The following is a 24,909-nucleotide window of genomic DNA, read 5'->3' as shown; positions in this document are numbered from 1 at the left end:
AATCACCCATACTTATCAGACAAGTAATTCATTTTTCAAGAGATAAAGAAGGAAGAACTGAGTTTAACTGGAAATTTGCAAAAAATAAATACAAATAACAAGGTAAACTTATTAAAGGGTGAACTTGGAATTTAAAATTGATACTATAAGATGGAAGAGTATTATTTGAGGAATGAAATAAGCTTAAAATATTGATTGGTTATGGAGCTCCTTTTTGAGAAATTTTACTTCTAAAATATGACAAGTAAAGGCTGACACACTCTTACCATTTATTTGCATTGGTATATTATTTGGGTCTCAAATCAAAAGAAAAGAAATCTAAATTCTGCTTCAATATTTGGAAAGTAACCTTTCATGTCAGAGCTATTAAGTCTTATATGAAAAGATGAATTGGTGTTATGGGGCAAAATAGTTTACCTTGTATCTAAAAAAAAAAAACACCAAATAGTCCAAACATCTGACACAAATTCCAAAACCTCACCTCTTAAGTACATCCTTAATAAAGTATATAGTGTGTATATATATATATCCCTATCGATAATATATTACAGAGCTAGCATATATTGTCATGATTTCCATGAAAGAGAGTTGCTGCTAACAAGCAAGATAGTAAACCTAAGTGATCTCAGTGAGTATCATTACTATTGTTTATTTAATATATATCAGATGGATATAAAATTAAGAATGGAAATGTGGAATGTGTTAAAGAGACAACAATCCAACCAAAGAGCAGACAACAGCCGAAGGCCACCAATGGGTCTTCAATGCAGTGAGAAACTCATGCAAAATTTCTATTTATACATTTTTAAACAATACCTACCTATACCTAATGGATTTGTAACAGTAAGATATTGGTGTATATTGTATATATCATTCTTAAGCCTTTCATCATCAAAAGTATAATAACATACATCCCTCTTAGCTGCTGTAGCTGCCATTAATTGGATCAATGCTGAAATACAAAACATAATATATGTTAGTGGAAAACTCAGTAGATTTCTGACTGGTATCCATTTCAAACTTTGACAAAAGTCATTAAAGTGAGAGATTTTACAAAATACTGCTGTTATATGAATAGATCTTTATTGGCATTCGTGACTGAAATGAGGTTTAAAATTTTCATCATTTGCAGTATATTGAAAGGATACAAGAAATTGCACATGTTGTCCTGCTAAGAATACCTCACTCGATAATTGAATATCTGTCAGACAAGACTGATATCTAAATATTTAAATATCTTCAGCATCTAATGGCATTGCTCCATTTTATTTTTATTGAAATGAAAATTTTAAAATAAAAAATATGGATTTTAGTGCAAATGGTTATCATGGGTATGAATTTTTGAGTTTTTTATTTATTTTTTATTTATTTTTAGGTTTTTTTTTTGTAATTTTTAAATCTTCAATTTTGCTTCCTGGATTAGTATCTGTATTTCACCTTTTAATCTTTTATCACCACCAAAAGCACCACAACCCCAATTACCAGTACAGACAGCAGATAAATTCATTTCATTGGGGGGGTTCTTTCCTCCTCCAAGTGACACAAATCCACAGTAGGCCTAAAAAAACAATTAATTTCAGAGTGAACTGTGTATTAATTACAAAATTGTATGACATATATATACAATATTATGTCAATGTCAGGAAAATATAAACTTTTTTATATGAGGCTGAGAAACTGGGGAAGGGTGAGGTTCTACCAAGCCCTTCCCCAGTTTTGCGCCTTCCCTAGTTTTGCGCCCAGTACAAAAAAGTTTATATTTTTCTGACATTGACCTGATATTGTTTTTAAACTGCAACTTAAATTAATAAATTGATAGCTTTTTAAATAGAAACAGTAAACACAAATGTCAAACTTATTTTCATCCCTTAATGGACCCCTGATTGTGGAGAAAGTGTTCCATGATGAAATTGACATTATACAAAATATGGCTTTGTTACTATATTTAGGAAATAAACACAACTAGTTGCAGTATAAAATATTTTGGATTGGTTATTATTAAACTAATAGATACTTAATCAATAGTGAATTTAACAAGTGTAACTGTGAGCTACTGCTCACTGATGATACCCCCGCCGCAAGTGGATAATGTTAATAGTGTAAAAATATGTAAGTGTTCGGTAAACAGGAAGTTGCCGAGTGATGAATCTGAAAACGCATCACACAGTATAGCTGACTTATATAAACTCTGAAACCAAATTTCAGAAATCCTGGCATTGTAGTTCCTGAGAAAAATGCGACGAAAATTTTCAACTTGGCCATCGTGTGTAAAATGATAGTAGTGTTCGGTAAACAGGAAGTTGTCGAGTGATGAATCTGAAAACACATCACACGGTATAGCTGACTTATATAAATCCTGAAACCAAATTTCAGAAATCCTGGAATTATAGTTCCTGAGAAAAATGTGACGAAATAAAATGGTAAGTGTTCAGTAAACAGGAAGTTGTCGAGTGATGAATCTGAAAAGGCATCACACGGTATAGCTGACTTATATCAAGTCTGAAACCAAATATCAGAAATCCTGGTAGTGCAGTTCCTGAGAAAAATGTGACGAAAAATTTTCAACTTGGCTAACAGGTGTAAAAATGATACAAGTGTTCGGTAAACAGGAAGTTGTCGAGTGATGAATCTGAAAACGCACCACACAGTATAGCTGACTTATATCAAGCCTGAAACCAAATTTCAGAAATCCTGGTAGTGTAGTTCCTGAGAAAAATGTGACGAAAAATATTCATGGGACGGACTGACTGACTGACTGACGGACTGAGGGAAGGACAGACAGAGGTAAAACAGTATACCCCCCTTTTTTTCAAAGCGGGGGTATAATAATAAGATAATACAGCCAGTGAAAATTTCTAGACTTTAGAATATGAGTCTATGCAAAACAGACATCAACATAACAACACAAACTTATTGATACCTACTTTATTTAATTCTCTTTTTACTATATCACCTCTAAACTGTTTATCATAATAATGAATAACCAAGGCATCAATGGCAGTCACATGGGTACACAATCTTCCCCAATCATCTCTGAAAATTAAATTTATTGTATGCTTTTCAGATGAATAACACTTCTTTGTTTTGTGATGATGCGACAACAAACAACCTTAAACCTTTTTTAATTACCTTCCTAAAAAAATAGTATGTATAATATGATATTGAAAACACTGAAAAATTGTACAATTTTGTAATATAAGGTGCCAAATAAAAGTTCCCATCAAATCTCAACCTATCATTTATCTAAAACCGTCAGGACCATCATCTGTACATCCAAGACTGACTATAACTAGGGACTTTTAATTTATAATTACACTGTTTTTAATCATACCTTGGAGTTTTAGAGTCATCATAGTCTCCTTTCCACTCAAAAGTTTTTGCATATCCATCATATGAACTAAACCTTTCACAACCTGAAGAAAATATGCAATAAGTTCATATAATACTTCCATTGCAACAAGTTAAAATTGAATTAATATGTGTTGTCACTAAAGTCTAAATGTAGCTTCAATAAATACTATGCTAGCCTACTCATGCAAATTTGTACTTTTGCATATTGGCACTTTTGGAGCAAGCAATGCAAACCCCTTAACAAAACTTTTGTTCATCAATAGTTTTATTTTAAAGGGATTTTAGTTAGTATAAAATAGTTTTCAGTGTTGTTTTTATGCTATTTATTTTTCAATGTCTGTGGTGTTTTTCCTATTAGTAAGGGCCTTTTGTCTATGCAATGTCAAGAATAATTTCAGTTCAAATTTTCACATTCGGTCATGCACTAGGATCAGACAATTTTTATAAACCAATTGGTTAAGGTTACAAAAGAGGAGACATTTACAGATGCTGATCCATGATTTTGAAAAACAGAGTCCTACCAAGGCAACATTTAGAGTGGGACCTGTAAAAAGTCTACATTTTATAAACCATATATGTAGCTTCATAAGGCCCTCCCTAAATCCTACTCTGATCTCTGAACCAATTTTACATATATGTTTCTTCAAAAGATTTTAACAGGATTAAACCAATGGGTTTGACTAGTAAAACAAGAACTGCTGGACCCTTCATTAACGACTAATCCCTCACTTGTTTTGGAGGGAGAGATCCTTTTGCGCCAAAAATGTGTCCTTTAGCGCCACAATTTTTTATCTGCAATGCTACGTTTGTGCCACCTGTTTTAAAATTACATGGTATCAATAGCGCCATAAATAAAACATACGATTGCGCCAACTAGAAGATATATGACTTCCCTCCTCCTTTATTCGGACTTGGAACCAGCAGTTTACACCGAAAATGTTGCTGCATTGGTACTTCCCAATGTTACGTATGTAGTTGCTTGTAACCTCACTTTATTGTAAAAAAAACCCAAGCATTGAAGAACGAAATGCATAAAACAGTTCATAAAAATTCCTGTGGAATGCTTCTGCTCCTTTGCTGGCACATCTTTCGGTAAATAGAGTTTCAGTCCAACGGATAATGGGAACAAAGCACTGTGTCATCAACATATGTGGCTAAAACATTATCAGCTTCAATTTTCTTCTCTTTCGCATATCTTGTATTAAATATTCAACAAATCAATAAGTTTTCTTCTGTCTCTGTACATGGACTGTCTAATTCATTTCAAGTCATTTCTCTCCAGATGCTCATCTTCATGGTGAAATATCTCCCAACATATGATACTTTTGAAGCCAAAAATACGAATAAATATTATTCAATAATATTTATGATAGATATGTGTACAGGTAAATTGGCGCAATTGATACATTTGGAAAACATAATTTGGCGCAAATGATACCCCTGAAAAACAATAATTGGCGCAAAAGAACTGCTGCCGTTTTGGATGGGGTTACTAAGTCATTAGATTTCCTTGAAATTTTAAGATTTTTACCTTTCATTATCAAACTTTCATTTTTCTCCAGACCTTCTGTGAACAGCCGTGATATGATCATTTCAGGACAAATTAAAAATCTTATTTCTTCTTGAACACAACCATGGGTTAAAACTCCTCCTCCTAAATATTTGTTGGCAAAATCAACCTGTAAAAAATCAAACAATTGAGACATTACCATCCAGCTTACAGAAACATTATAAATATCAACATTGTTGGATGAACTGTGACATATGAAGTTGTTAACATTTCTTGACTGGTGAATAGTTTTCTCATTGCCATCATTCCATATCTCCTTATCTTAATATTTGAGCTCAGAAATCAGTGTATTTGATTTCAATAATTCTATTTATTTTTCATTACTGTTGCAAAAAAAACCCTATCTGTATGCATAATTAAAAGGGCTTTAAATATCCTTACAAGAAATGTGTTTATTTTTGTAAAATAATTTCATTTTTCTTACCTGCCACAACAGTTGATATTATTACTATTATTGAAGTTATTGTCCTAGAACAGATAAATATGTTAGGCATAGGGGACATTGTAACAAATATCTTTAATATATTTGAATCTATTATCTGGAATCTGGAAGACCTCTAACCTGTAATAGTCCTTCCCCATCATCTTCTATGGTTCCTTCAGAAGATACATGTAAGTCTCTTAGTGGTGTATCTAAGCTGTCCCATTTAGGGAAATCAATATGACCCACACATTGTCGGGTAAATGTTACTAGACCTGTAGGCACTACAAAAATATACAACCAAAAACATGTTAATAATAATTTTTCATATAAATTCTTTCATCCAAAATTTAAACTATTGATTTGTCTTAATACTTGGGATTCCCCTTTTTGTGGATTTTTTTAGTATAGGTAAACCAAGAATTTATATGTTCAATGAAATTCTTATTGACTAAAGGTTAGTATACAGACTTTAGCAAAAACAATGAAATCAAATATCCTTGAAAAGACAATTTTCCTCTAACAACAAAAATTGCTATCCACAAAATGAAATAAATCTACTGTATTGCTTGAAACATTATTGTCCTTTTTTAATTTGCAACTTTCTTTTAAAAAATTCCATTTGTTAGCAAATTTAAAATTTTCCAACACAAAGCTGATGGCAGATTGGACATTTTGATCATAACTTGACACAAACTTTTGACATACATTTTTATAGTTTAAATGTATTTTGTTGAAAACTAAGGGTTCTTCATTGTAAAGCTTAGTCACCTCTTCTTAAAATTTTTAAGAAACTATTGTGATTTTTTTTACCATTAATTTATGGAACAGTGTAACAGATTACAAGAGATATAACATAACCATAATTTTGTCCTCTTTTCTCTATTGTGACAACATGATCAAGATGATGGGTTTCATAGTGGAACTTGAATTGTTTATCCCTCAAGTTTCTCTATCTTTGAGGTTTTTTTCTGCAAGTTTTTGTCTTTATCTTCTTTTTTCTTTCTGTATTTCTATTATCTGTATATGTTTAATTTCTGTTTGTATGATTATTTTCTATCCAACTGGTTTATTTTCTGTCTGTATGTTTTTTTTCTGTCTGTATGGTGGGTTTTTTTTCTGACTCTTTTTTTTCCCCGGGTGTATATAACTTTCTATCTGTATGTTTATTTTCTGTCTGTATGTTTATTTTTTGTCTGTATGTTAGTTTTATGTTTGTATGGTTTTTTTTTTTTTCGTCTGTATGTTTATTTTATGTCTGTTTTTTTTTCTTTCAGTATTTTTAATTTTCTGTCTATTTTTTTTTCTGTCTGCATGTTTATTTTCTGTCTGTATGTTTATTATTTTTCTGTATGTTTATTTTTTGCTAAATTAAAATCAAATACACAGATCACAAACCTTAAAGTGTTTTTACATCTAGAACTACTTACTTTTTTTGGTGACTCTTGAAAAGTACTGAATGATACATTTTAATTTTTCCATTTTTACTTCATTAGGTATTCCATCATATAAACTGTAAACAAAAATGTAACTAAGAATTTGGTTTCACAAAAAAAAAATGTAGGTGTAGTGTGATTGCCAATGAAACGAAACTGTAGATTAATATCATACTTTTTGCTTTTTTGCCTTTGTCTCCTTTAAATATACATAAACTGTACATGATGTTCAGTGGTTGTGTATCATAAGTGTTTCTGTTTTTTTTTTTATATATAGATTAGATGAGAAATATATATCAATAGCGTATGAAAAACTGAAATACTCTCCCTTTAATTTCTCATTACATGTACTCTCAGAATAATGCTTAAATAGTATTTATAGCATTTCAGATTGAGGACATGAAAAGATAGTTCTAACTTACCTATTAAAATTAATACTTGGATAATTAAAGAATTCTGAAGTTTTGCCTTTGGCATTTCTACGTGGATATGTACAAAAGAAGGCATTAGCTAATAAACAGGCTATCTGCTGCTGGCTTAGTGTTATACTTCTTGTCTTCCCTTTCTTCAATAATGGAATGGGCTAAAATTGTAAAACAAATGTGTTTGAAAATTCCTTGATATGAATAAAAACATCAATGAGATACATGAGATAGCAATCAATTATCAAACAATTTGTTTTTATGAATGAAACTAATAGCTAGTCATTTTCTGAATTAAAGAGTATAAATAATAACTGTGAACAGAGCATTTGTATAAAGCACAAAGTCTGAAACAGTCATTATCAGTCGTCACACTGTATGTAATACTCGGCTCAGCTCTTACCTGTAGAAAACCTATTTCAAGCAGTATATCACAAAAAATAATCACATCCTCATTTTTAAGAAGATGTTGTTTTCTGAGCCTTAAAATTAAGAAACAAATTGGGTAAACCTTATTGATCCTTTAGATAAATTTATTTGAAAATGTTACTAATTAATCACTATAATAAGATCCTTGTAAATTGTTTTTATCTGTTTTTAATTAATATTAATTTTGTTATCAGTAAATTAAATTTCATAAGTTTATGTTTTACTCTGACTGTTTATGACATCTTTATACTAACTCCATTAGATGTTGGATGTGTACTGATTGATAATTTAGTCTTAGATGCATTCATGTTTTTTTATTAGTTGTAGTTGGCTTTGAACTAGCTGCCAGTAACTGTGAGTACTCTCAAATCTATATTTAGTGTCTTTCTGTTGTTGGGATGAAAAAGAACCTGTCCGTTTTGTAATTTTTTTTAAATATTTTTCTATTTGAATCAATCTGATGAGTTAACCCCTTTTCCAGATTTTTATAGTTTGTTCTTATGTTACACCACTGTCCCACTTTAAGGAAGGGTTGGTGCTTTCAAACATGTTATATTTTGTATGTGCCTGACTCAAGTCAGGAACCTGTTATTCAGCAGTTGTTGTTTATTGCAGAGTTACATATTTGTTTTTTCATACTTTATTTTGTACATAAATTAGGTCTTTAGTTGTTTTTTTTTAATTGTTTTCCATTAGGTATTTCAGGGCCTTTTTATAGCTGACTATGTGGTATTGGTTTTACTCATTGTTAAAGGTTGTACAGTGATCTAAAATTGTTAATTTTTGTGTCATTTGAATTATTGTGGAGAGATGTTTCATTGGCAATCATATCACATCTTCTTTTTATAAAATATGCACAGTCAAACCTGATTAAACCGGACCCTGAATAAACCGGTTTCCTCTCCATTCCGGCCGAAAATGAAAGTCCCATATTTTTCCATTCAAAGTCTTTGTTAAAATACCCTTTGTAAACCGGACCCTGTGTATTCCGAATTCCGGTCTTATTATGAAGTCCCAATACTCTTAATTACATTAATTATTACCTGTCAAAACCGGTTTGTCTAATTAATTTCAATGATCGATATGCAATCAAATGGTAATTTTTGAAATCTCAAGAAGAGATTTTATATGAATTTATAGGGTTAAATATACTTACCATGAAATTACATTTATATTATATAGAATATGTTTGCTTTCACAACATGTTCTCATCGCAATTAACTAGGTGATTAAAAATTACATCCATGAGATGTACTCACCTACGTCATAGTTCACCTGTGTAACATACACAAGCTTTAGTTTTAATTTGTCGTTTAATTGATTAATTTCAATTAAGTGAACAAAAAACTGAATTTATTCCAGGGGTGGTGGTGGATTGTGGTAAGTATATTTAACCCTATAAATTCATATAAAATCTCTTCTTGAGATTTCAAAAATTACCATTTTATATGAATTTGGTTAAATATACTTACCATGAAATTACATTTATATTATATAGAATATTTACTGATTAACAAGCAGTATTTCATTTGGTGGAGGATAAATTCTCTCACACATATACAATTTCAACATATAAAAAAATTATGTCAATTCTTTTAAAAAGTAACTCCATTAAATTTTGTAAATACAGATATTAGTTAAAAAACGAAATTACTGGATTTATTATACAATGAAGCTATGCTGCATAGCTATATGTATCAATGGCAAACTTTGCAGATTGTATAAATACAGGTATGCAAAATTAATAGACTTGATGAAGAGTTGTCTCATTGGCACTCATATGTACATATACCCCATCTTTCTATATCTGATGAATAAATAATCTGCAGGTCAGTATAGAAATAATTATATTAAAGCTCCTTCATTATGAGCTAAATGTGTTGCAATATTTATGCAACAGTAAATAAGCATTTATTTCTGAAAAGGTTGTTCTTGTTGCTTGTACAAATCGACAAGAACTAATCCAACCTTAATTTCATTTACTTTCAACTTTGAAACTTAAGTTTATTTGGAAACATTATTACCTTTCTTTAACTTTCCATTGTTTTCTCTATATTAATGTAATAACAGATAATATATGATTGCTGTCATCTTTTGATAACCTGATCAATATCACATCTTTCGAAATAAATTCTTTTCTACTTAAATAAAGAATTATAATCATTTAAAATATACTTTGTAAATAAGTGTCCTTCATACAAACAAAGTTTAATAAAGACTCAAACCAAAGTTGTTTCATGATTATGCTAAATCTGGATTAAACTTTAAACTTTTTTAAAGTTATAGTCTTCCTGAGAATTTGCTTCTCTGCTAGATATACTACTCCTTTTAATATTTTAGATTTAGAAATAAATATTTTTATCAAGAGAAGTCTTGTACTATTATAGAATGACAATTTTCTAAAGTGACTAAATTTTAAAATCTGATAAAATTTCTATGAGGGGTAGAACCTTTGAATACAATGTCTACCAGTTCAACCATGAACAATATTTTTGTTTCGTATTGGACTACTGAAGTGTAAAAGTACAGAAAATGGACAAATCAGTGGAAAAGTTAAAGTATACATGTTTTCCAATGATATACTGCTTCCACAGAGCATTTGGATGTTGAGCTGAATTAAAGCCATGATTGTTGTCCTTATAATCCAAAAAGAATGCTAACAGATGATTTTCTCCAGCTATGAAAAATCTGTCTAAAAAAAATGTTTTGATATTTCTAATTAACATTTCACAATGGTTAACTGTCTAGAATTAAAAACAATTATAAATTATATCTTGCCATGTACAGTTCCAAATTTAAAGAAACAAAAATTTGACATAATGAACAACTCTTGTACTGTTGCTCTTGACAATTGTTTATATTTGTTTCAAAAATTATTTCGCTATCAGAAATACTAACATGCAACTTGTCAAATATAGTTCTATAATTGTATTTAAAAAAAACCACTTGTTTGGCAATATGGAAAACACTTGTACTAACTTGCAGACTTAAGTGTTCTTAGTTATTTCAGAAATGGTTTCACCATCAAAAATGCTCATTTTATTTCTGTCTTGGTTCACCTCATCTGAATCCTATACATTCTGATATGATTCAATATATATCAACCAAAAAGCTTTGGTAGTATTTTGTGACTTCAACCCAGTCATTTGGTTAACTAAAAGTCACTCAAAAGAATTTTGCATTTGTCCACAGTTTTGACAAAAACAAAATTAATGTGATTTAAATAATCACATCTTTCAAAACAGTATTGAATCAAAATTCAAAGTAATTGTTTAAAATAAACACATTTCAATTTTGTGTAGCATATTCTTGCATAAGATACTAACTCTATGCTATATATTTATATTATTCTGCAAAGTTCTGCAGAAAATGGACTAAGAAATATTGTTTGATAATTGGCTGGTGATATGAAAATTGAATAGTGAATACCATCAATTCCGAGATTAAAATCACATGCATTCGGAAACCTTCCTGCATGTAGATAAGACGTCAACTTGACTTTGACCAGACTAGATTTATTTATTTATTTATTTTTTAACTTAATGCTTATAATGAGCAAAAATAAAAATAAACAGTGACATTTTAAATTTAGGTATTAAGAAAATGTCTCGCATCTGATTTGATATAATCATGGAATTATCATATTATATTTTACTTCCATGTACTATAAGACTATTGAATGTTATTTGCTAACTATTAATCAGTCTTTTAAATAAAATGCTTTTCCTGCATTTTGCTGTTAGATTAACTGCTTCTACACTGGTGCTAAAATTTGAGAACCAATTGAAATGTATATATATTATATGTATATATTGGTACATCATGTGTTACTCCCAAAATACCTCTTCTTTTTTCTGCATCTCGTAAAGACTGGCTAAATAAAAGGTTTATATAAAGAGATGTATAATAGATAGTTCCTTTTTTCAAATCTTGTGAACTACTTCATTTTCCTAGACCATGTCTAGCATTTTAAATAAATACTACATCCACAATGCTTTAAATTTTATTTATTTTTGTTTACCAATATTTTACTAATTTTTTACAAAATCTAAATTAATGATAATCTTGTTTCTATAAATCAGCATTTGAGTCCTCTATAGTTCAGAATTCTGAATCAATATGTAACTCTAGGAAAAACAAAGTGTAGCCGTTGCATAAACTGTTGGGTTCTACCAATCTCACATTAAGAATAAAAACAGACCCAATGAATGAATCCCTTATAGCAGAAACTTGCCCATCTGTTGGCATTGCTTAGAAAACTTAAGATGTAAATTAAGGCATAATTTTCTATCTTTAAAAGAGCATCCAAACTCCTTTCGCTTTCATGATTGGAAGATATATGTATAATTTGACAGCGATTCCCATATAGTGAGGGTAAAATAGTCCCTTAAGTCTGATGTTATCACCTCTTTTTTTGTGTACTCAACACAAAACAGAATTAGTACATATTATATTATATGCATTGGCAATGTACACTCTGAATTATGTAATCAAAATATAAGCCATTACCTTGAATGAGTCTTTGTGAAATGCATCATGGCATTCCCTAAACTCTTTATTTCATAGACAATCTAATGTTTACATAAAAACATATAAGTCTTTGTTTCGATCCTTACTGCCGACAAAAACAAACAATTGGTTATAGCAGTTCATACTTATAATAATGATGTTCTTCTTGTCATAAGTAAACTAAACATGAAAATTAAATATTAGTAAAAAGAGTTGTCACAAGCTATCAACTGTATTTAGAAACAGTGTTCCATTCTTAGTGACTCCACGTCTGTTAGAGAATTGGAGAATTATTTAAAAAAAAAATATGTATTGGTATGCTTAAACTGCAATCACATTTGTATTGTACTAGATAACAATGTATTATTTTAGTGTGTTTAATATCTGTCTTGACTATTTCCAGACACATTTTCAATATATTATCAATATGAGCAAATATGTAAATTGACTGAACTGTTGGTTCATCACAAAAAACAATGTGTAACCAAATATTAGCTATGCTTGTGTTGTTTTAAAATATAATAAAAATAGACATAATGTTCCCTGGATGGAATGATGTCTACAAAAGTCAGATAGACCTGGACTAAAATTCACTGTCTGATTGTAATTTATTTTATTTGTAACAATCATCTAAGTGCAACGCTCCATAAATATCAATGTGGAATCAATAAATAGTTATGATTAAATTTTATGCAAGATATCAAATCTGTATTTTAGTAGAAATAATGCAACTTACAGATCCCAAATCATGCATGTTGTTCTAGTTCCTATGTTTCCTGTATGAAACACGTCAACATTAATCAAATAGACTTGGGTAAAATCCCTATTCTATTTTAATTCTATAGTGATCCATTGAGCACATTTTATTTTCAATAAATACTAGAACACACCCGCGAAATCGCGGGCATTCAGAGCGTAGTTTAAAGTATGTAAAGTGTTGTTGGAAGAATTTTGTGAAATATTGAATGACTGGAGAATTTCAGCAAAATTATCATAAATCATAAATTATTGGGGACAGGAAAATGTTTTTTTTTAAATCCCTCCTCCTTTATTTCCAAAATTCCCAATGTGTGGTTTTCTATAAATTTCAACATGAATATACATTTAGTATGTTATAAACATTTAAGTAAGGAGCCTGTACTTCAGTGGTTGTCGTTTGTTTATGCGTTACATATTTGTTTTTCGTTCATTTTTTGTACATAAATAAGGCTGCTAGTTTTCTCGTTTGAATTGTTTTACATTTTCATTTCGGTGTCTTTTAAAGCTGAGTATGCGGTATGGTCTTTGCTCGTTGTTGACGGCCGTACGATGACCTATAGTTGTTAATTTCTGTGTCATTTTGGTCTCTTGTGGAGAGTTGTCAACATGGCAATCATACCACATCTTCTTTTTTTTGTAATCAATGAATTTTGTAAAAGATTTAATGACTGGAGAATTTCAGAAAAGGTATCAAAAGTGCACATGAATAATTTTAGCGCTTATCTGTATATTATGAACATTCACTATATAAATAATATATAAAAGTGTATTTACTTTCAATTCTAAGTTTTCTAATCGATCCATGGTGGTCAACTCATTGATATAGTATACAGACCCTCTCTATTTAATAAACTCTGTGACCACCGTGGATAGTAAACTTGAAAATGATAGCAGATAGAATTTTGAAAATACACTTTATTCGTAGTATAATGTATGTTCAAAGTATACAGAAAAACGCAAACCGGAAGTATAACCTGACTTACAATTTTGTCCAATGACGGGACAATATCCGGATGCCCTTTTTCTCGATTTTCTCCCAAAATAACTCAATCTGAATAATCATATGAATGGATGACAAATGCGACTATGCACTGTACCTATAGGACACAGAGGCGTGTTGATTAATTTATTGTGGAAAGAAGAGAAGCGACACCCAAAATGAGGTCTTCTCGTTTAATAGTATAGATGGTTTATGTTCCCTGAATGGAAAGTTAACCAAATAAACATCATCAGTTGTGGGCAAAATTCCTATTCTGATTGTGATGTATTTATCAACTGTTAAAACAGTATCACTGTTGGTCTACGCTCCCTGTATGGAACGTTATCCAAATAAAACAATCAGAAATGGGCAGATTCCCTTTTCTGATTGAAATTTATTGAACCAGAGGTTCTAGTCACAATAGTGGTATACGCTCCCATACGGACGTTATCCACATTAAAATAATCAGATCTGGTCAAAATACCTATTCTGATTTAATAGTGATGTGTTTACAGTCTTGTGCACAGACTGCACATTGTAAACAATCGACCGAACCAACTGAGGTTCTAGTGACAATAGTGGTATACGCTCCCATACGGACGTTTTCCACATTAAAATAATCAGATCTGGTCAAAATACCTTTTCTGATTTAATAGTGATGTGTTTACAGTCTTGTGCACAGACTGCACATTGTAAACAATCGACTGAACCAACTGAGGTTCTAGTGACAATAGTGGTATACGCTCCCATACGGACGTTTTCCACATTTAAATAATCAGATCTGGTCAAAACACCTATTCTGATTTTAATATAGTGATGTGTTTATTACACAGTCTCGTGTACAGACTGCAAATTGTAAACAATCGACTTTATCCAAACTTTCCACTCGACCTGTTTCGTAGCATTGCTCTAATGCAGTGAAAAAATCCGGCCAGCGTGAAAAAATAAATAAATAAATAAACATCCGTTTATATATATATCTTTTTTAAAAACGTAGCACTCACGTAACATGTCCGATTTTGACAGCTAAATTCTGCCTTTCCTCGGACCCGATTTAATGTTTGAAAATGGCGGCTAAACAAAGGTCATTTTCTAGGTCGTCGTATTTCCAGACTCGTAAGCTGTGAAATTGACGATAAAGTACATATCAGAAACTTGACAGAATCTGATTCACATTAAATTAATCGTATACCGATATTCCGAAAACATATAATGTCTTTTATAAAACATAAGGATTTTCAACAGTAAACTGTTAAAAATCCTTGTCGACGAGAAACATGCGTTCTCTTGAACGCAAAAATTAAAACTAAAGCTTGTGTATGTTACACAGGTGAACTATGACGTAGGTGAGTACATCTCATGGATGTAATTTTTAATCACCTAGTTAATTGCGATGAGAACATGTTGTGAAAGCAAACATATTCTATATAATATAAATGTAATTTCATGGTAAGTATATTTAACCAAATTCATATAAAAACATATTTGTTGATACAATATAACTTTTCGTGATAATCAATTAGTCAGGTGTCCAACTGTGAACATACAATCGTACAGTAGTGAGCTGTATTATTTATTAAAACATTATAAATGTGTCAATTAAACGAAAAGACACACCGAATATATATCTCGGATTGAACTTACGTTTTAACTTGGATAAACAAATTAAAATCGCGAAGTAAAAAGTTCACATCGTAATTTCGAAATCCTTGGTTACTTGTTGTGAACCCCTAAACAAATGACCTTGATAATGAAAAACACCCGGATGACAACAATCAATGGATATTGTACACTGTACGACAACGTTTCGAAAGTGATGACATTACGTTTGATAATATTCTGGCTTTTTAATCGGCCATTCCAACATTTCAAATTATTGATCATGGGAGTAAATCGAAACTCTCGTCTTACAATCCAAACAACGCGAGCATTATGATGCAAATGCAAACAATGAAAAACGAAGTGAAAGTATTTTAATTTATCAGATATAATTTACAATCAGAGAGAATTTTTTCATGCAAAATGTTGGACGTCACAAGTCATTAACTTCCGGTCAAAACAGAAACCTGAATAAACTGGCTCACTGTCCAAACAGGCCCTTTTTTATGGTCCCGTAGCCGGCCGGTTTATACTGGTTTTACTGTACAAACTGATAAATCAATTATCTGTTTGTCTGCATATTAATATTGTAACTTTATTATACTAAGTAAAAAATGTTACCTGAGTACATAAATGAGGCAAACTGAGTGCTAACTTTGCAATTTTTGGTAGAACTTCACCAAAGAAATGATTTCTTTCACATTCTAAAAGGTTCTGAAAAATAAGAAATAGACTTGACAAACACCAGTCAGGGGTACAACTTGTACAAGTAATTTTTATTTACTTGTAGATGTAAATATTTATATAAGTAAATTTGTAGGATACTTATACAAGTATATCTTATTTACTTGTATAGGTAAATTATTTTTTGACTTAGTTATGTCCCTTAGACATTCACCAAAGGTAGGTAATTTGGAGTTTTTTCAATGATATAAACATTTTAAAAGTCATCTGGGGCCAAAAATAATTGATTTTTTTGGTTGATTTTTATACCATATCACAAAGTAACAGCTAATAGTGTAATAAATAAAATTTATAAAAAAAATATGTTTGGTTTCATTCCATTTAGTTGTTCTCTAAAAGAAGACATTTGTATGTATTTCCCATTGGGTCCTATGTTAAACTAAGTCCCCCACTGGCAGCCATCTTGGATGATGGATCGGCTACAAAGTTACAACACTTGGTCATCACCTCATAAGGAACATTCATACTATGTTTGGTTTCATTCCATTCAGTGGTTCTCTATTAGAAGTCATTTGTATGAATTTCCCATAGGGTCCTATGTTAAACTAAGTCCCACGCTGGTGGCCATCTTGGATGATGGATCGGCTATAAAGTAACAACACTTGGTCAGCTCCTCATATGGAACATTCATGCTATGTTTGGTTTCATTCAATTCAGTGGTTCTCTAAAAGAAGACATTTGTATGCATTTCCCATTGGGTCTATGTTAAACTAACTCCCCCACTGGCGGCCATCTTGGATGATGGATTGGCTACAAAGTAACAACACTTGGTCATCACCTCATAGGGAACATTCATACTATGTTTGGTTTCATTCCATTCTGTGGTTCTCTAAAAGAAGTCATTTTATGCATTTCCTATAGGGTCCTATGTTAAACTAAGTCCCCCGCTGGCGGCCATCTTGGATGATGGATCGGCTACAAAGTAACAACACTTGGTCAGTACCTCATAAGGAACATTCATGCCATTCAGTGGTTCTCTAGAAGAAGTTCAAAATGTAAAATGTTAACGACAACAACGGACGCCAAGTGATGAGAAAAGCTCACTTGGCCCTTCGGCCAGGTGAGCTAAAAAGAACTTAATTACAGCAATTGTTAAAATTGTACAATAGTTTAGTTTAAGTAGATTAATTTATAAATAATATGTTACATCATTTGGACTAATGGATAGTTATTTAACTGGCAATCACTTCACATCTGCATATTTATGCATACATTATAAACTATATGACTATGACTACAAATTGTGTATGTAAGAGTAACAGTTTGACTTTGTCTGGTGACATCCTGTATGTATGTCAGTACAATTATTCTTGATTGTTGACAGCACAGATATTTTCACACAAAACAAACTGTCCATAATTTTTTTCTTTAATTACCTCTGTAAAAAGACTCTTCAGTGTCTCAAAATTCCACTTGCCAAAATATCGTGAATTATATTTCAGTATTACATCCTACAATAAATAAGATCACTAAATCATAAGTGCAAACAGATTAATGTAAAGAGCTATTCATATATAACAAAATGTTCATTTTTGTGTTCATTGTACTATATACTAATGGCACATGAGATCTATGCATCATAGACATACTGACTCAATAAGTAACATTGCAAAACGGATATTAAAATATTAACAAACTTGACTCTTTTCAATCATTAATTACTTAAAACTTTTAATAAATTCTTTCATACTGTGGATCTGTTTATTTTTGTGGGTACCAATGTTCATGGATTGAGAAAAACTTGCATTTTCTTCGATATTTGATTTCTAATTTTCCAATGTCTGCATACAACCTTCATCTTCGCTAGTCAAGGGTTACAATCCACTCCCATTCTTTTTACCTTTGGCAGATTGAGCTAACATTTGTGATATCAATGTTGCGTCATCTATCGGAAGATTAAAGTCATGCCCATTCCGAATACATTATTCTTGACCAATGGTAGCACTTGAACTCTTCAATATGGAGGTAAAACCACATTAGCATCCAGATTCTACACACTGGTTAAGCCAGAAACGAAAATATGTCAACATTCATGCATTTGTGCATGAAACATACACAGGAACTTCTATCAGTTGATTAAAAACATTCAAGTTGTCAATAAATATAGTCGTATGTTTAGTGATGTAAAGACTTGTTGCACAATAAACATGTGGCAATTGTTTACAAACACTTTCTACATCTACACGTGATCATGTTATAGGCGCTTTTTGTTTTGATGCAGCAAGTTTCTACTGCAACCAATAAAAATACTTACCTTGCGTCTCCAAAATTTTATCTCAATCCTCCAAGAATGAAGAGAAGGGAGTGGATCGTAACCCTTGGCTAGCGAAGATGTACAACCTTTTACAAGATGCGTAATTCAAAGAACATTTAAATTCGTAGTTTATCAATACCAACGAAAAATGGTACCCCAAAAAAAAAACAATGAATCCACAGTAAATATAAAAATATGGTTTTGAAGTTTGGTTGTATACCTGTAGAAAAATGTAGAATAATTGGTATTTGCAAACCAAGCACAATCATTGAGACAATTAGAGTAATGTTATTACATGTGTCCTTCAATCAAAAGAGTGTCAAAATTATGTTATGATATCTGCAAATTAACAAGATATATTTACTGTTATTCAGAGGAAATTTGAGCATATTGGACATTATAAGTTTCATGACACCAGATTATGGGCAACAACTGGTCATTTGATGAATTTCCAGATTATTTGAAAACCCTGACAGGTATTGAATAATCTTGGGTGAGCTGGTAAATTCACAGGTCATACCCACAAAATACAGGTGAGTTGACTCGTATGATAGTTAACTACTGGGCTGGAGATATTTTTGGAATGAAACACTGGTAGCATTTTTACTCAAAAATATACATCATAACACATGTACATGTATTGTTGTAACATAAATTTATAGATACCTCTAACTCATATGGACCTGGTATTTTACTAAGAAGTGCCTCTTCAATAATCTCCCACCTTTTCCTCAATATCTGTTTATTATTCTGAAAGTAATTCATACAAAAGTGTTTTTAATCACTTTTGCTACAACTATCTGGTATCACAAACTGCAAAATGTTAATTTAAGATAGAAAAAAAAAGTATTCTCAATATTTTAAGTAGCCAGATGCTCTGCATGGCGCAGCTTTATACGATCACAGAGGTCCAACCCTGAACAGTTGGGGCAAGTATGGACACAACATTCAAGCTTGATACAACTTTGAATTTGGATTGTGATTCAATAGTTGACACGGCAAAGGTTTCTGACCCAGAATGTGGTCAATTTATTTTGCTTTTGAGCAATACACTATGCTGTTGAATATAAATCCCCTCAAAAAAAAATATTTGAAGAAAAATTCTTTTTCAATTTCTGAAATCTGAAATGAGAAAAATTCTATCCCCACCCTCCACATTTTTTTCATCTCCCCCAATCCCTTATTCCAAAAATAATCTCAATTTAAATTTCTAATTTAGTTGGCAACAATAATTACTCATAAAGTATTAAAATATAAAATAACTTAGTCATGGTTAAAATTAATATTAATCAACAGTAACTTCTAAAAATAAATTTACAGCTACTCATCTCAAGACAATTATCACTTCCTTTAACATAGTTTTCAAGCAGTGTAATGGAGGTAATCAAGTAATCAAACATATAGATATATCAGTATTCTTTAATTTTAATTGGAATTGGATTACTTCCCTAACACTGCTTTTAAATTGTCTAAATTGTCCTTTAACCAGGAAAACCCTTGTTTCACCCCCTTTTTTGTCGCTAATTGCTTAATGATTTGATCCATTACCCCCTATGACCATCCCTTTGTAATATGGAAACTTGTCGTATAATTTCAGAGCAATTTATACACTTAAACAAAAGTTATTGACTAAAAACTACAAAAATGCTTATTTGGGCCCCTTTTTGGGCCCCTCACTTATTGAAACCCCCCTTGGAGCAAGAACCCCAAAACTCAATTCCAGCCTTTCCTTTGTAGTAAGAAACCTTGTAGTATAATTTCAGAGAGATCCATACACTTAAACATAAGTTATTCGTCTGTAAACTATAAAAACGCTTCTTTTTGGCCCTTTTTTGGCCCCTTATTCCTAAATGTTCAGGGATATAAACCCCAAACTGACACAAAGCCTTCCCTTCATTATATAGAACCTAGTGGTACAATGTCAGAGAGATCCATACCGTAAAACATAAGTAATTGTCCTGAAACTTCAAAAATGCTGGTTTTTGGTCCCTTTTTGGCACTTAATTCCTAGACTGTTTGCCCCATAACCCTAAAATAAATCCCAACCTTCTACTTAATGGAATGACATTGTAGTACAATTTCAGAGTAATTGAAATACTTATACACAACTTATTTAGTTTTCTTGTTTGAATTGTTTTACATTGTCTTATCGGGGCCTTTTATAGCCGACTATGCTGTATGGGCTTCGCTCATTGTTGAAAGTCGTACGGTGACCTATATTTGTTAATGTCTGTGTCATTTTGGTCTCTTGTGGACAGTTGTCTCATTTGCAATCATACCACATCTTCTTTTTTATATTATTGTCCTGAAACTAGATAAATGTATGTTTTGAGCCCCTTTGGGTCCCTAATTCCTAAACCGATGGGACCATAACCCCCAAAATCAATCCCAACTTTCCTTTTGTGGTTATAAACATTGTGTTAAAAATTTAATTGATTTCTATTTACTTATACTAAAGTTATTATCCAGAAACCATCCGTCTTCCGACAACGCTGACGACGACAACGCAGACGACGTGATACCAATATACGACTGCAAAATTTTTGCGGTTGAATATAAAGCATTAAAAATCATGTGAGCTGGTATTGTTCTTTCATTTCAAACTAGGAGTTGGATAAAAAACAAAGTGTTTTCAATGGTAAGATTTATACTTTCTATATAGACTGACATACCTTGCCTTGGAAAGGATATTCATTCTGTGGAGAACATGGCATCTTCACATGGTCATTATTCCAACCATCTTTATACTGTGCTGGATGAGGTGTAGGTGGTAACTTTGGATCATACTTGTACTATTTAATTAAAAATCATATATTGTATAGAATGTTGTGCTCCATGCACTATGTCTATTTTTTCTCAAAAGTAAGCCACATAACGGTTTTGATAGCATAAATGTAATCTTTAACCCTAAAGATAAACTAGAGGCTCTAAAGAGCCTGTGTCGCTCACCTTGGTACATTTGTATATGTGAATATTCAACAAAGGACACGGATGGATTCGTGACAAAATTGTGTTTTGGTGATGGTGATATGTTTGTAGATCTAACTTTACTGAACATTCTTGCTGCGTACATATATCCCCATCTATAATGATTGGCCCAGTAGTTTCAGTTAAAAGTGTTAGTAAAAATTTACAAATTTTATGAAAATTGTTAAAAATTGACTATCGATTCGTCTGAAATTTTCAGGGCAGATAGATCTTGACCTGATAAACAATTTAACCCATGCCAGTTTTGCTCTTTATGCTTTTGTTTTTGAGTTATAAGCCAAAAACTGCATTTTATCCCATGTTCTATTTTTAGCCATGGCAGCCATATTGGTAGGTTGACCAGGTCAATGGACACAATTCTTAAACTAGATACCCCAATAATGATTGTGGCCAAGTTTGGTTTAATATGGCGCAGTAGTTTCAGAGGAGAAGATTTTTGTAAAAGATAACTAAGATTTACGAAAAATGGTTAAAAATTGACTATAAAGGGCAATAACTCCTAAAGGGGTCATTTGACCATTTCGGTAATGTTGACTTATTTGTAAATCTTATTTTGCTGAACATTATTGCTGTTTACAGTTTATCTCTATCTATAATATTTTTCAAGATAATAACCAAAAACAGCAAAATTTCCTTAAAATTACCAATTTAGGGGTAGCAACCCAACAACAGGTTGTTCGATTCATCTGAAATTTTCAGGGCAGATAGATCTTGACCTGATAAACAATTTTACCCCATGTCAGAATTGCTCTAAATGCTTTGGTTTTTGAGTTATAAGCCAAAAACTGCATTTTACCCCTATGTTCTATTTTTAGCCATGGCGGCCATCTTGGTAAGTTGACCGGGTCACCGGACACAATTTTTAAACTAGATACCCCAATGATGATTGTGGCCAAGTTTGGTTTAATATGGCGCAGTAGTTTCAGAGGAGAAGATTTTTGTAAAAGATAACTAAGTTTTACGAAAAATGGTTAAAAATTGACTATAAAGGGCAATAACTCCTAAAGGGGTCATTTGACCATTTCGGTAATGTTGACTTATTTGTAAATCTTATTTTGCTGAACATTATTGCTGTTTACAGTTTATCTCTATCTATAATATTTTTCAAGATAATAACCAAAAACAGCAAAATTTCCTTAAAATTACCAATTTAGGGGTAGCAACCCAACAACAGGTTGTTCGATTCATCTGAAATTTTCAGGGCAGATAGATCTTGACCTGATAAACAAATTTACCCCATGTCAGAATTGCTCTAAATGCTTTGGTTTTTGAGTCATAAGCCAAAAACTGCATTTTACCCCTATGTTCTATTTTTAGCCATGGCGGCCATCTTGGTTGGTTGACCGGGTCACCGGACACAATTTTTAAACTAGATACCCCAATGATGATTGTGGCCAAGTTTGGTTTAATTTGGCCTAGTAGTTTCAGAGGAGAAGATTTTTGTAAAAGTTAACGCAGGACGACGACGGACGACGACGACGACGGACGACGACAGACGCCGGACGCAAAGTGATGAGAAAAGCTCACTTGGCCCTTCGGGCCAGGTGAGCTAAAAAGGGCACTTGCATACTATTTTTCAACTTTAAGGTAGCACAATACACAGATTTTTTTACTTCCAATCACTAACCTTTGAAATGCTGTAACTTTCTTATGAATGCATAGAAAATAATAAAAGAGGTATATATAGATAGATAAAAGATTTATCTTTTAAATGAATGCAATATTTTTATTATGCAATCATTATGTAATCAATTATTATGTAATTAGTGGCAAAATCTGGGTACGTTCACTTGAATGAATTTAGCTCTATCATCTCTTTAACTATACTAAAAATTTTAACGAAATCTTAATCAACACATTTTGGGCTTCAAAAGGGTGTCTCAGATTGTCTCTATGGTATTCCATTCTCTCACAAATCTCTAATTAGTGTAAACATCCTAACCACATAAAAGAAGATAATGATTAATTAGGTGTAAAATTTGTTCTATACATTCTATCTAAAATCTGAGACACCCTTTTGTAGATAATGGCCATAGGAACAACATATAATAAAATCAACCCTCTAGGGATACCTATGCAGAAGCTAATTTCATTTGAAAGTGGAAATTTGGTGAAAAATATTTTAGACACAGTTAACATTATAATTGGTTACATAATTAAAGCATAATACTAACATTGCATTTATTTGAAAGAGTAATCTGTTAGCTATCCAAAACTACCACTTTTATAAATTTTCAAGCTTTATTAAGAAAGTTACAGCATTTTAAAACTTGGGTGTTGGAGTTATAAAATCTTTGTATTGTGCTACCTTAAATAATGATGCATAAACTTTAATATATACATTTCAAGTCTTATTTCTAGAGTATGGATGATTATAGAATGCACAGTTGGTAGGTTCAATGTTGTTCAATCTTTAGTTCTTTTGTGCAGTATTGGTGGATTATTGGTTATTTTTCACCTCACAAAGACTAATTTTTAACTACTTCATTTCAACTATAATAATACTGTAAACCAACTTATTTTCGCGAATACTTAATTTGGCATTTAGTTCTTCCTTCTCTATTTCGTGGAGATTTAATTTCGCGATTCTAAACATATTTGCATTTATTTTTCTACTCGCGAAAAGTGAATATTAGTTGGTTTACAGTATATATAACTCTTACTGGCACTTTTATAAGAACTGTATGGTTTTCTGTTGAATGTAGAGCAGGTAATTTATCCATGCAGTCAGGTATTTTATTCAGTCTATTCAAAGGTTTTCCCTAGAAAATAAAACATATGATATTGGTCACTACAAAGAAAACTAAATGTTATCATTACTAATCATTTCAGCTATAGGCAATTTGTATATAACAATTTATTTATCTTTGAAATACAAAAAATCTTTTATTAATAAAATACAAATATATTTTTTTATTTAAACATATATATATATGTTTAAATAAAAAAATTCCCTCTATCATAAAGGGTGGGATCAATATATTTACCTTCCAATCAGAATTAGCTTTTCTCTGACTTGGTTTCCTGGTTGGTATATCTGGTTTAACACTATCTCCATCTTGAGAACCTTGAGAGTCTGCCATGTCAGAACTATTCAAATAAATCATGAACATTAAATTATCTCAAGTACTTCATTGGCTATATTTTAAGAATTGAACTACACATATGAATAGAGATATTATTTCAAGCAAGTTTTCATTAAAGGTGAAAACAAGTGACATAGAAAATATTCTCATCACTTGTTTTCTTTACATTGTTTTTCAAAAAACCAACAAATTTTCATTAAAAATGAATATTCACATTTCATTTGTACTAGTGTTTATTATTTGCAAACATATTTTGTAATTGTTTCATATATCTCATTATTCTGATCGTATTTGTGTTTACTGTGCCATTCTGAAGCAAACACATAAATTGACAATATACCTCAGTTCTGGCAATGACAAAT

General features: G+C 31.4%; 1 protein-coding gene across 2 annotated transcripts in view; it reads right to left on the bottom strand.

Moving 5' to 3' along the window:
• Positions 1-24,909, bottom strand: part of LOC139488751 (poly(ADP-ribose) glycohydrolase-like) — a 36,530-nt gene that overhangs the window by 4,380 nt on the left and 7,241 nt on the right. For both annotated transcript variants that reach the window (XM_071274585.1, XM_071274584.1), the window contains exons 6-19: positions 24,449-24,551; positions 24,125-24,223; positions 21,146-21,265; positions 19,140-19,223; positions 17,596-17,670; positions 16,097-16,189; positions 7,201-7,361; positions 6,773-6,855; positions 5,484-5,626; positions 4,883-5,030; positions 3,332-3,413; positions 2,925-3,033; positions 1,438-1,558; positions 821-952 (exon numbers count right to left, since the gene is read on the bottom strand). In XM_071274585.1, coding sequence (XP_071130686.1) covers positions 821-952; positions 1,438-1,558; positions 2,925-3,033; positions 3,332-3,413; positions 4,883-5,030; positions 5,484-5,626; positions 6,773-6,855; positions 7,201-7,361; positions 16,097-16,189; positions 17,596-17,670; positions 19,140-19,223; positions 21,146-21,265; positions 24,125-24,223; positions 24,449-24,551 — 1,553 coding nt within the window. The remainder of the gene's footprint in view (positions 1-820; positions 953-1,437; positions 1,559-2,924; positions 3,034-3,331; positions 3,414-4,882; positions 5,031-5,483; positions 5,627-6,772; positions 6,856-7,200; positions 7,362-16,096; positions 16,190-17,595; positions 17,671-19,139; positions 19,224-21,145; positions 21,266-24,124; positions 24,224-24,448; positions 24,552-24,909) is intronic.

Source organism: Mytilus edulis, chromosome 9 (assembly GCF_963676685.1).
Source record: "Mytilus edulis chromosome 9, xbMytEdul2.2, whole genome shotgun sequence".
Lineage (NCBI taxonomy): Eukaryota > Metazoa > Mollusca > Bivalvia > Mytilida > Mytilidae > Mytilus > Mytilus edulis.
Note: the sequence above shows the minus strand (reverse complement) of the source record. Positions and strands in the feature narration are given on the sequence as shown.